This window comes from Chroicocephalus ridibundus, chromosome 20 (assembly GCF_963924245.1).
Source record: "Chroicocephalus ridibundus chromosome 20, bChrRid1.1, whole genome shotgun sequence".
In the NCBI taxonomy this organism is placed as follows: Eukaryota; Metazoa; Chordata; class Aves; order Charadriiformes; family Laridae; genus Chroicocephalus; species Chroicocephalus ridibundus.
This window is the reverse complement of record NC_086303.1, coordinates 973,437-986,241: the sequence shown is the minus strand read 5'-3', so window position 1 is coordinate 986,241 and position 12,805 is coordinate 973,437. Positions and strand designations below refer to the sequence as shown.

Below are 12,805 nucleotides of genomic sequence, written 5' to 3'. Positions count from 1 at the left end.
ACGGCTGAGAGCCCTGGGGCTGTTCACTGGAGAAGAGCAGACCAAGAGGGGATCTCAGCAATAGCCAACGGGCCGGGGGCAAGAGGATGGGGCCAGGCTCTTCTCAGTGGTGCCCAGGGACAGGACAAGGGGCAACGGGCACAAACTTGCCCATGGGAAGTTACATCTCAACATGAGGAGGAACTTCTTTACCCTGAGGGTGGCAGAGCCCTGGCACAGGCTGCCCAGAGAGGTGGGGGAGTCTCCGTCTCTGGAGACATTCCAAACCCACCTGGACGCGTTCCTGTGCCACCTGCTCTGGGTGACCCTGCTCTGGCAGGGGGTGGGACTGGGTGCTCCCCAGAGGTCCCTTCCCACCCCGGCCAGTCTGGGAGACCACGAAAGGCAAACGTGGGTTGAGGGGAACGCCGATCTGATGGGGCTGAGGAGTAGGAGGCGGCCTTCCGCATTGCTTTTCCTCCTTCCAGCTCAGCTCTTGCTCTGCCGGCTCCGGGAAGGGTTGTACTTGCAGCAACACCCCGCACCGGAGAGGTTGTCCTTGTCACAGCTGCCCTGCGTCAGCCCAGCCGGGCACGTAAACCGAGGTGTAGGAGCGGCAGAGCTACGTAACTGCAGGATTTTGCGTATAAGAGGGAAAGAACTGGCCCCAAAAGCAGCTGGCTTTATTTTACATTTAATTTCTAAAACAAACAGGACTCACCAGGAGGATATTTGCCAGCACAAGAATAAAATTCGAGACGTTCTTAAAACTTCCCCTCTTGATGGAGAAAAGGGAGGGCGGCAGGGCCAGAGCCGTGCTCCAGGATCTTGTTAGAAGGTGGTTATTTAATCGTCAGCGTTCATCAGGATGGCTGAAACAAAACACACCGAAATAAATTCCTTGAGAACTATCTTAAAATAGTGCACGTTTTCCTGAGTTTGGCCAGTTGGAGATAAAGAAGCATAAAATGTTCCCAAAGCATCTATTTTTTTTTCTACTTTTTTTTTTTTTTGAGGGGGGAAACAATGTAAATAGTAGACTTTTTCTGCTTTTGCTGGGTCAGATCCCAGCCGCAGAAGAATGCAATTGGAAGCAATTAGGCCAATTTCTGACTTGGCAAGAGCAGCGAGCGGCCGATCCCCCTTTTGGCACCGCATTTCGGGGCTGTGTTTTATCTAAACCTTCCACGAGAAATTTGGTTTTAATTATACTTTGCTAAACTCCTAGCAGCTGTAAAAGTTTCTGAGTTTTTAAGAGAAGACTCCTGCCTTCCACAGTCCAAACACGTTTGTAAAATCAAAACCGTACGGCATTCCCGGTGCTGTGCAGCGTCGCGGGCGAGGAGAGCCACGGCCGGGACCCAGCTCTGGGACTGACCAACGTCAGCACACTGAGAACCACGGGGCCTGGAAGACCAGTCTGGTACGATGCCCTTTGCAGTTTTTCACAGTTCCCATCTCGGGTGTCCTGTGTTTTGCCAGCCCTCCCGGATGGGGTCAGAGACGACTGATCCCCTTTGCTGTGCTCCACCAGCCCCAGCGCTACCTGGGTGTGCTGCCCACCGAGAGACGGGCGGGAGGAAAGATCGTAGAATCATAGAATGGTTAGAGTTGGGAGACACCTTAGAGACCATCTCGTTCCACTCCCCTGCCCTGGGCAGGGACACCTCCCGCCAGCCCAGGTTGCTCCAAGCCCCGTCCAACCTGGCCTTGAACCCCTCCAGGGATGGGGCAGCCACAGCTTCTCTGGGCACCCTGGGCCAGGGGCTCACCCCCCTCACAGCAAAGAATTTCTTCCTCAGATCTCATCTAAATCTCACCTCTTTCAGTTTGAAGCCATTCCCCCTCATCCCATGGCTCCCCTCCCTGCTCCAGAGTCCCTCCCCAGCTTTCCTGGAGCCCCTTTAGGGACTGGAAGGGGCTCTAAGGTCTCCCAGGAGCCTTCTCTTCTCCAGGCTGAACCCCCCCAGCTCTCTCAGCCTGTCCCCACAGCAGAGGGGCTCCAGCCCTCCCAGCATCTCCGGGGCCTCCTCTGGCCCCGCTCCAACAGCTCCGTGTCCTTCTGCTGTTGGTGCCCCAGAGCTGGAGGCAGCTCTCTCAGGTCCAAGAGCTGGGGGTTACCAGAACTCCAAAGCACGCCTGCAAGTGCTCTGGGCTTTAAAGTTTTCCTTTCCGAGCCGTCCCCTTGGTGTCTCGCTGCTCTCCGTCAGCGGTGCTGGGGTTTGGTGCCACTTTCCGAATCAGGGCAGCCGCCACCAGCGCCTGGCTTCTCCCTGGGGGCCTCCTCCCCCAGCCCCGGGCCCTGCAGCAACGTGACCCTGTTTAGATCGCAGGAAGGATAATTTCACAACCCCACGCTTCCCTGGCTGTTAATGTTTCCAGGCAAACTTTTCATCCCAGGGGAAATGAAGGAGTCTGGGCAAAACCGACAGCGCTGTTCCAAATTTGCCAGGGGAAGAAAAAAAAACCACCCCGCTGCATGCGTAGAGTTGATGGAGCAGTTTCTCAGCATCCCCTTCGTAGCCTGAACACATTGTGCAGTGTTCATTCAAGGAAAAATCAGGAGGGGAAAGCCCTTTCTTGCCCCAGCTTAATCGATAAGCGCACATTTGGTGCCTCGGCTCTTCTTTCCTTCTGTTTACCCCCAGTTTCTCTTTCCAGAAATGAAGAGGGGGAGAGTTTTCTCCTTCACTTTCTGACTCTGACCTCGGAGTTTCCATCTCCGGGCAGGTACAACCTTCTTTGCCGCTTACGTACGCAGCGCGGTGAGCCAGCTAATGCTGCGGGAGTTCCCATGAGTATTTTTGTGGTGGTGTTAAACGACGGGGCCGCGGGCGAGGGGAGGCGGGTGCTGGACGGAGGGTGCAGGTGCGGCTGGAGGCACCTGGCAAAGGTTTCCAAGGGGGCTCTGGCCAAACGCAGGGCAGAACCCAGCCGGAAAGATGCTGTTTTCTATTCAAAATATGTCTCCAAGTGGATGTCCCAGTGGCCTCTGGCAACGATTGTCTGTCCGTGAGCAAATAGCGGGGCGGCCTCCGTTAAGCGCCTGGTCCGATGTTCACACGGAGGCCACACGCTTCCCCGCTCCGGTCCCTCCGGCACGGCACAGCCACCTCCCAGGAGTATGGGATTTTAGTCCTCGTTTCATTTAACTCACTTCCTCGGGCATCAAAGCCTCTCCTTGTGCTAAGAACGGCTTTCCGTGCCGCCTCTTTTAGTTGGAGCCTTTTTTTGAAGGTGCAAAGTGGAACGGCTTTTTTCCCCCAGGATTTTTCTCCACTCCTCCATCTTTATTTAAAAAACAAAGGAAACCAACACCTGAACAAGCTGCTCCTTCAGACATCAGCGTGAACACTGGCCTTTGTGCAAAACCCAGGAAAATATTGAGCCAGAAATTGATTTAAAGCAAAATAAATAAATCTTCCCCCCTTCTGGGAAGGTGGCAGGGAGTAGAAGACTGATCCGCTGGTGAAAACTGTTCTGCAGCTTCCATTGCGGTGGGGACACTTCAACAGCTGCTGTAACATCTCATTCGGGCGCTGCTTTCCAGCCCTCAGCCTTTATCCAGTTCCTCTCCAGCTTAATCATCTTTGTCTCAAAAATACCACTTTTAACTGAAACAGCATGGAGAGAGGCACCCGAAAATTGAAGGGTGAGGGAAAGACGCCGGCTTTCCCGACAGCGCCAACGGACTTCCCATAGCTCCGTGCTGTTTCTGCAGGACACTGGGGTCGTTTTTGTGGCAGGGATGTGCTTTGAATGAGCCCAAAGGGAGATAAAGCGGCAGGAGGAGAAATGACGGAGCAGCGGCCCCTGGCTGGAGCGGCTGCGGGGTGCGCGCGTGGGGATGGGTCGCTGCGCCGTCTCGGCTCTAACGCCGGCAGCAGCGGCAGGAGCGATGCTCCCGGGTCCTCCCGTCTCTTCGGGTATCTCCCTTCCTCTTCAGAGACCCAGCGACAACGTCAGCCTGAAACAATTCCTCTCGCTATCCGTCACGGGAAGGTTTTAAATACAATAAACCTGTTGGGTTTTTCCCCCCTTTGTGGTTCCTTTCTTATGGCATCCCTTCCTTTGCAGAGGCCCGGCCCCTGCTCTCCCTGCCTGGGGAAATTATTCGTTTCTTCAGAGGAGAAAAAAAGACAAAAATGATTTTCCCCTGCTGCTGCAAGCCCGCCGGCTGGCGTGGGGACCCGCTCGGGTTTTATGGCTCGGTTTCCACATTGCCGTGCCCGGCCGCCCGCGGGCTTCCTCAGCGCTCTTCAAACACTTTAGCAGGTGCCATTGTTGAAATAAACGCAAGCGTGACATTAAGTGGATTACTGGCCCCGCCGTTTGTCATCGTAAGAAAAGTGGTCACCGAAGGGGATTAGCATAAAGTGCACGAATAACTTCCACCGAGAGGCTTGTTAATCACTTCCTAATTCCCCGCTCCCGCTCGACGGGGGAGGGTGGGCCATTGGGCCAAAATTAAAAGGGAGCCGTCAGGCAGCTGAGGGCTTTAAGGGGTAAATGTCGGAAGCTCGGTGAACAAAGGAGCGTGGAGACATCAGCCAGCGTGTTTGCGGCTGAAAGGGGAAATCTCTCTAATGACAGCCCCGTGCCATATGGAAACTGCTTCCCGACTTACTGCCTTTGAGCTTCCCACGGAGAGCGGCCCGAGCCCCGGCTGTTTGCAGGTGTCCCTGATGTCCCTGTTGCCACAGCGGCCGGCAGGTGCCGGGTGTTTGCCCCAGGAGAAGCTTCACCGACAGCGTCCAGCATCGCTCGCGGAGGTGCAGCCATGGTGGGAACCGTCCGCTGCCTCCCTCGGGTGGTTCCCCACCCGTGGGATGCAAAGAAGGCTTTTGGTGCATGGAGAGCGGGTAAGAGCAAGTGGCCCAGGACCCATGCCAGCACCGGGACGGGCTCCTGGAGCTTTGGTGACCGTCCCTGCAGCAGGGGGCTGGCACCCAGAGCTGTCCCGGGAGCCGGGGGTGGCCCTGCGGGCGCAGCTCTAGGAAGAACGTCCTAATTAATAGCAGGGTTTGCTCGTTCTTTTGAGCTTGGCATGTAGCAGCTCTGGCTGAGCGTGTTGTCCATCTGCGAGGCTTCAAATGTGCCGGGATCCTTCAGTTTGTTTCTTTTGTACTGCTCAAATCCCTGTGTCCCACACCGGAGGGCTGTGCTGCAGAGCGGGGATTGCCACTTCCTCAGGGAGGCTCCTGTCTTGGATCGGGATTGGGGATGAGGGTTACATTAGGGCCGGCTGAATTAAAAACGTAATAATACACAATAAGTGGCCAAGTCCCTGCGTCCTGCCGAGCGGAGGGCGGCAATGCCGGCCGGGGACTGACCCCTGGGGTGCTCCGGCTTTGAGCGGAGACTGCAGGGTCGCTCCTCTGCCCTCCGTGGTTCTCCATGGAACGGGGCGACTTAATTCCACCGTCTGTGGTGCGTGTGCTCCCAGACACCGGCCCAGTAATGGTGGGCATCGCCTGGGTGCCGGGCGGGAGCAGGGGGGTGAAGTCTCCCCTCCCACCAGGCAGCAGATCTGCAGCCAGCCAGGCGTCCTGCTCTAGCTTTAGTGGTGGATCTCTGCGGAGCAAACTCCAACACGGCCATGGCTGGGCACTAAAAGCCTGACCCCTCGTCTTCTCTGTGGTGTCCTCCTCCTTGTGTGCGCTCTCGCACTTATTAGAAAGGGCCTCGGGAAATAGCTGGTAGCGCCCGCAGGTGGTTTGTGCTCACTCGGAGAAACGCCGCCGCTAATGAACCTAGCAGGGGAATATCGGGGTCAACTTCCAGGTCTTGAAAAAGAGTTCCACCGCACCTGGAATTTGGGTGAGTGTCGGCCAGACAGAGAGAAACCTCGCGGGAGGAGGCGGTGGCAGTCGGCGCGGTGCGTCCTGCGGGACGCCTCTGCCGTTACCACCGATTCGGCCCTTGTGGGCTGCAGCAGAGGCAGCGCTGGGGGGGTACAGGGGGGTTTGGCTGTTGATGGGGAAAGAAGAACCTAACACGGGCTGCAACCAACACGTCCACCCGTCTGGGTGGTGTAAGGCCCCTCTCCCTTCCTTGTGCAGCTCCCGCTGTGTATCATCTTGCTGCGGTGCAGCTTTTCTTCGTGGGGGAGGTACTTGCCCGTGGAGAAAAAGTACCGTCTGGGATTTCCCGAAGTCCAACACAAATGTGCAGCGAGCCCTGCGTATCATGGCCCGTTAATCCCTCTCGCCCACATCGTGCATAGGACAGTGAACAAAGTCGGGAAGAATGATTCGATTTGAAAAGGGAAACAATAGATGAGGTTCGGTTCAAAGGAATGGATTTCAGTTCTGGAAAGCAGGATTTGAAGAACAAGGTTCAGCCGTTTTTAGGTTAGCAAAAGAAAGGAAATCTGAAATGCTTCAGAGAAGCTGAAGTAGTTGAAGAGATTCAGGCGAGGGTCGGTGATTCCCAGTTTGGGCGTGGGGAGTCATGGCGGTGAGCTGCTTGTGAGCCCAGTGCTGGTGTCGGAGGTAGGAAGCGGCTGCTGTGTGGTAGCTCTGCAGTTCTTGGATTGAGCCTTTAATTGCCTCGTTATTAATTCCTTTTTTCTTTCTTTTTTTTTTTTTTTCCCCCCTTCAGCATGAAAGACTGTCCAGGTAAGAATTCTGGTTTTTTAGAGGTTTTTTTCTGTTTAATATGTATTGACAGCGTATTTTTCTATGGCTTTGGGGATTCCCCGTGCTTCAACCCAACAGCGTCAGCTGAAGCTGGCGCTGGCCCTTTGCTTCTCACCTTGGCCGGGCTGCTGGGCCCCTCTGCTTTCAGACCTCGCTCCCCAGATTGTCTAACAGCGGCTCTGCCGAGAAGACAACCCCTCTGTGCCCTGTGAGAACTGGAGCCCACGAGAGCTCCATGGGGCGTTACTCCCCGGTTGGGGGTTGGGCTGATACCAACTGGGTCTTTCCCAGTTTAAAAGCGGTGGGGGCTGCCTGGCCGTCGCGGCGATGCCCCGCTGCGGGGTGGGAGCCGGGGGTGGTCTCAGCCGTCCCAAACCACGGCCTCGCGTCCCGACGGGTCGGGCTGATGCTGGCTGTCCCAAAGCACCAGCGGCTCCACCGTGCTGGGTCTTCACTGCCGTTTAGGTTGGAAGCCGCTACGAACCCCACCACCAGCGACTCCTCCTACAGCGACCGTGCCTCCAGCCGCTCCAGTGCCTACACCCGCAGGGAGAACCGGTTAGCCGCCCTCAGCAGCAGGGCAGAAGAGGAGACTAACAGGGACTATAAAAAAGTAGGATTTTTTCCATGTATTATTGCCACCGCGTGCACCTCACGAGTTGCCTGTTGGTGCAGAAACCTGCACGGGGGGTCTTTGGAAAGCAAGAGAAAAGGTTTAGTTTCATTTTCTCTGTTGCCATTGGTTTTGGAAGTCACACCAGCCCTTTTTCCAACGCATCCGCCCTTCAGAGGGTCGGAAAAGGACCAGGGGTGAAAGGAGACCGTGCAAAATCAGGTATCGGGGGCAGGGGGCAGAGGAGTCAGGCTGGAGAAGCGCTGGGGGAATCTTGAAAGGAGCAAGAGAAGATACTGCTGAGCGTGCCGCCATGGCTCCGGCATGCATAGCCCCACGGGATCAATTTTGGTGCTATAACATTCCAGAATTATTTTTTCTATCATCTCTGAAGCTTTCGATGTAATCCTTGAAAGGCAGTAAGGCGGCCTGCCGTGCACGGCTACGGTCAGCGCGAAGACCGTATGAAAAGTTCAACGGGGTGAGACGCCCTTAGTTCCGACGCGCCCGTGCTGCTGGAAGGCCTGGCGTGGCCAGCAGCACCCCGAAGAGGCAGGCAGCGTGCCCGCTGCGTCCTCCTAGAGGGGTGGAAATTCTGCTGGTTTGAAGGAAGTGAAGGCAAAAAGCCCCTTTTGGAGCGGCCTGAAATTGTCCTTTTGTCTCCTTCTCTTCAAACTCAGCGCACACAAGAGCAGCTGGGGTGGGGGGAGCTCGGCAGAATCGCAGATACAGCGCGCACAACGCGGTGCTTTATTACGCTTGGTGGTTTACCTAAATTAAAAACATCCCTTTGCTCTGCCTCTTGGCTGTGTTTAAACACCCTACGAAATTAAACAGCTGTTTTCTTACTCCATGTGAATTATGAAAAGGCAAGTAAAGCGTCCAAACTACTTCTGTTCGCCCTTCTTTAATATCCTGAGACGGGGGAGCGAAGCAAACCCCGCGGCTGCCTCCGCCCGGTGCCGAGGACGCGCGGCTGCGGCAGGACGGGGTCAGAACGAAGAGCCGCCTGGTGAATTGCCATCTTTGGGTTCCTATTTCAGTTATATGAAAGCGCCCTGTCTGAAAATCAAAAGCTGAAGTCAAAACTGCAGGAAGCCCAGCTTGAGTTGGCCGACATCAAATCGAAGTTGGAAAAAGCCGCCCAGGTAAGGCGCAAACGGGAGAAAGTGAACCCCGACGCATGACAAACCGGTGCGTGTTCCAGCACGGGGAAGGATTTAGCTCTTGGGAGGGAGGGTGCTACAGAGGAGGCGGTTATTTTTCACAGGAATAAGGGGGTGATTCTGTAAAGACTGCTGCTTCTCCGCGCTGTGATCTGTAGGCTGTCCAGGCCTTTGTGCAGCTCCCTGTGAATGCCTCTCGGTTTTAATAGCTTTCTATTTTTAATTTCCATAGCAGAAACAGGAGAAAACTTCTGACCGGTCCAGCATGCTGGAGATGGAGAAAAGGGTACGTGTCTCTGCTCTCTTCTGAGTCGCGGTCTTTGCCTCGTGTTGCTCCGCAGGGCATAGTAATTTCTTGACGGAAAGTGTTAATTAAAAGATAAGTTATATTTTTGCCTTGTGGAGCAGTGCGCAGTGATAATTGTGTTTTGACCTTTTCACTCTGCAAATCATCTTAGTTCTGATTTCTTTGTTACGGGAAGCTGCAGACCAACAAATTGTATTGCATCGTGCTAAGAGACTTCATGCTTTAAAATAATCTCCATCCTTATAAATAAAGACTGTTTGAGGATGGTGGGGGGAAACGAGGAAAAACACTAATTGGGTTGTGATTATCCTTGAAATCTGACTGTTTGAGTGCTCCTTCCTCTTAACGGAAGAGTCGGATTCATGCAGTAAGCTAAGCTGCCCGGGCAGCGGCTGGCTAAATCTCTGCCGTAAGTGACCGTAGCTTCGGTCAGATCGGAAGGGACCCGAGGAGATGAGTAGCGCATCCCAGGAGAGTCAACCGGGTTAGTCAGGGCTTCATCCCAAGGTTTCATGAAGAACTCTTGAGCGTTGGGTTTCCACAGCTGCAGCCCCTTCTTCCAGTTCTTAACTATCCTCATCGTGATTTTTTTTTTTCCTTACATCTGCTCAGAACCTCCCCTCCTTCAGCTGACGGCCGTTACCACCCATTCTGCCCCCAGTAACCACCAGTGGTTAATTAAAGCTGGAACCTGGCTCCAGTTTCTCAGTAACGTCTACTTACATGTTGGAGGGTCACCTAAAGTGGAGGTTCCTCTGAAAGTGTTTCATCTCCTGAATTTTCAGGAGCTTTGCTGGGTGGTCAAACCAAGTGTTTCAATTCAATTCCTACTATGAAAGACCTTAATTATTTATGTGTAAACACTTCCCGGGATTTGCCAGCTGTAGTCTGGAGAAGGTGATGTTCAGAAGCAGAATTTCCAGGCACCTTTCCCTGTTCACTGTTTCGTATTTGGCGGGCTCGGTGAGTCTTCTCGTTGCCTCCTTTAGCGGAGTGTGGTTAAATCCATGGCTTCACCTGCAGAGCTCAAGGTCACGTCACGTCAGGAATTCCTGAAAACTGGGACCGCTGAAGGTGGGGGGATGGTTGATGGTTTCACTGAAGGGGTGTGAGAAGGCTCAGGATCTGCCACAACGGGCCCAGCACAAAGCGCCTGCTGGTTTCCCGGCTGCCCTGTCCCCTCTGATCCACTCCCGGTTGTAACCTGTGCGTTGCTTTGGGATTATTTTCAGTGAATGCTCCTGCAGAAATACAAGACTCTTATTTTTCTTTCAAAGAAAGCGTACTGTAAGTTTTTCTTTTAAATCCTTGTGACCATCTTTGTTATGAATCCTTGCAAACAGGAGAAGCGAGCCCTGGAGCGGAAACTCTCGGAAATGGAAGAGGAGATGAAGGTAGGAAATAATCCGTTCACTCTGTCTATCCCAGTTTTCATGCTTTGTATTAACGTCTTTTTGGGGACTGCCACCCAGGAGTAGGATATTAAAGGTGTGCACGGGAAGGGACTCGTGTTACCTCTGAGCGTGTTCCTTTAAGCAGTCAGAACTTTAACGGCCACGTTCTCCAAACATGAAATACTAATAAAAACTGCCCAATTATCATTCACCTGACTGCACCGTATGCGTAATTTGTTATGCTGTTCGATCCGAGAACGGTGAAAGCTGTTCTCCTTAAATGCTTTCCCAAACTAACCTTTTGTGGCATCCGTGAGTTTCAGTGTGCTGATCCTCTGTGCTCTGAATAGTCTGCAGCCCGAGCTAAGCCGCGGCGGTTCTCTCCGGATGGGTAAGAAGACAGAGCTGGCTTTTTGAGATCACGCACACTGGCCCAGGAAAAAAAACCACAGAGTGATTGTGTTTCTGTACTCCCTTCCTAAAGCATGTTACTGGAAGGCTGGGGCAGCCCGGAATAGATTTCAGCCAAGTGGAATTTGCTTCCCGATGAAATGTGCAGCATGGCTTACTGTCACCCGACCTCCGCCACCGACCGCTCCTTCGCCTTCTCTCTCTCATGGCGCGGCTTCGAAGGATGGTTCTCCTCCTGCCGTGGCTTGGACGCCCTGCGAGCACGGGGCTGGCGGGGAGCACCGCAGAGCAAGAAGTACACCTAAAACTTCACACTCCTTTTGCGGCGGTGCATCATTTTACGCTCTATTTTAATGCTCGTATTCACAGAATGCCCCCCTTTGCTCTGTGCCCCGCGCTTTCACTCCCTTTGAGCATGACCCAGGTGGGACCAAGCTGCTTTAAGAAGGAAGGAGCCGATCTGAGAGCCGTGAGCTCTCCCGGCGCTCTGCACTGATGGAAACGATTTTCTCCCACCCTGGAGGAGGTTCCAACTTTATGTTTCTATTTGAAGCTTCATGTATTTACCGGGCGCGCATCTTTGAAGGGACCCGTTGGTTCGTGCTGCGTCTTCTACTGCAATAAGTAGCAGAACAATTTGGTGGAGTCATGCTGAAAAGGCTCTGTTGTTCTCGCGCAGAGGAGAAAATAAGTGTGGATGCGCTAGCCAGAAGGGGAAGGAGAAAGGAGTGCATATGCCTAAATTCCAAAGTCTTTATTCACTGAACAGGGAGCAGCCTTTAACTCCAGAGACACCTTCCTGTAATGACAGAAATATGGCCCTCGAGAAGATGCAGACAGGAGCGGTTTGTGTCGTTTCTTCCGCCTCTGCAGCTCACTCTGCAAACCAGCTCAGTCCCTGGAGTGAAAAGACAAATTGGTGGCCTCTAGTGGCCTGTCGGTTTCAAAACTTGTGTATTGGTTCGGAAAACAATTAATGAAAGAAAGTGCCTGTAGGAACTGTTGGACACCCCCAGAGCGCCTCTGGTTGGGGTGGTCCGGAGCTGCAGAGGCCAAGGTGGTGCAAACGGAGAAGCGCCGCTGGAAGTTTGACATGTTCTTACATTGCCCCGAGAGACGGGAGCTAAAGGAGCCTGTGGTCTAACCGAGGATGAGCTGTTGGGTCCTCGAGACGGTACTTACTCTTTGCTCTCTGCTGCCGTCTGGCTGCACTGATCAACCAAAGTGGCCTTTTGTGGGTAGAATAAATAGACATGAAATTTGAAAGTATCTCTTCTAAGGTGCTATTCCGTTTCCACTAGTTTCTGCAAAAACTCAATCATGGGGTGAGTACCGGAGTGCAGTGACATGGCTTTTTTGACAGCCACTCGATAAAAAGGAGTATAAAACCTCTGAAGATAAAACGGTTGAACTGGAGGAGCACTTCCCGTGGCCACTCTCGTGGTGCCTTAAAGCGGGAGAGTCAGCCCGGCCGTGTTTGCCTAAATGCGATAACCTCCGCGGAGCGGCTGAGTTAATCCCGAAGCGTGGAAGTCGAGCCAGGAAAAGCAATCCAGTCATTCTGGTTAGACTTTCATTCCTGCTGCTTGCGCTAGTTGTCGAGCAGAATCAGAAGGAATAAGCGACTTCAGCGAATCCACCGGTTTCCTTTAACGTGGAGAGCAGCAAGGGGAAACAACCAGAGGTGCCGGGTTACTGGGTCTCGGGTAACACTGCTGGTTTGGGATTCTTCCCACTGGGATTTGAGCTGAACCGGTCCAGCGTGGCTCACCTCCAGCTTTTTGATCCTGGGGTGTCTGTGTCCAGTTCTGCGCATCAGACATCCCGGCCAGGGCTCTCCTCTTCGTCCAGCTGAATTCTTAGGAAGAGGAGACACCGCAGCGGTCGCAGGACGGTCCCAGGTTTCTGTGAGGCTGTGCTTGAGGGAACGAGCTTTGTTCTTTCATGAGTTTAACCCCTGCTAACGAAGCAATCAAGAAATCATAGGATCATAGAATCTTCATGGTTGGAAAGGACCTTTGAGATCATCGAGTCCAACCAAACAACCTACAGTCTCTGCCACTAGAGCATGCCCTGAAGTGCCACATCTAGACGTTTCTTAAACACCTCTAGGGATGGTGACTCAACCCCCTCCCTGGGCAGCTGTTCCAGTGCCTGGCCACTCTTTCAGTGGTCAGGAGTGGTCTTTCAGTGGTCACCCTTTCAATGGAGAGGAGCGGGACAAAGTCGGTAATCTCAAGAACTCTGTGGTGCCCCAGCTGCTCCTGCAGAGCTGCTCTCGCGAAGGTGACGGA

General features: G+C 53.6%; 1 protein-coding gene across 6 annotated transcripts in view; it reads left to right on the top strand.

Moving 5' to 3' along the window:
- Positions 1-12,805, top strand: part of PPP1R12B (protein phosphatase 1 regulatory subunit 12B) — a 135,127-nt gene that overhangs the window by 112,014 nt on the left and 10,308 nt on the right. For all 6 annotated transcript variants that reach the window (XM_063356807.1, XM_063356808.1, XM_063356809.1 and 3 more), the window contains 5 exons: positions 6,583-6,599; positions 7,086-7,233; positions 8,277-8,381; positions 8,632-8,685; positions 10,050-10,100. In XM_063356807.1, the coding sequence (XP_063212877.1) occupies positions 6,583-6,599; positions 7,086-7,233; positions 8,277-8,381; positions 8,632-8,685; positions 10,050-10,100 (375 nt within the window). The remainder of the gene's footprint in view (positions 1-6,582; positions 6,600-7,085; positions 7,234-8,276; positions 8,382-8,631; positions 8,686-10,049; positions 10,101-12,805) is intronic.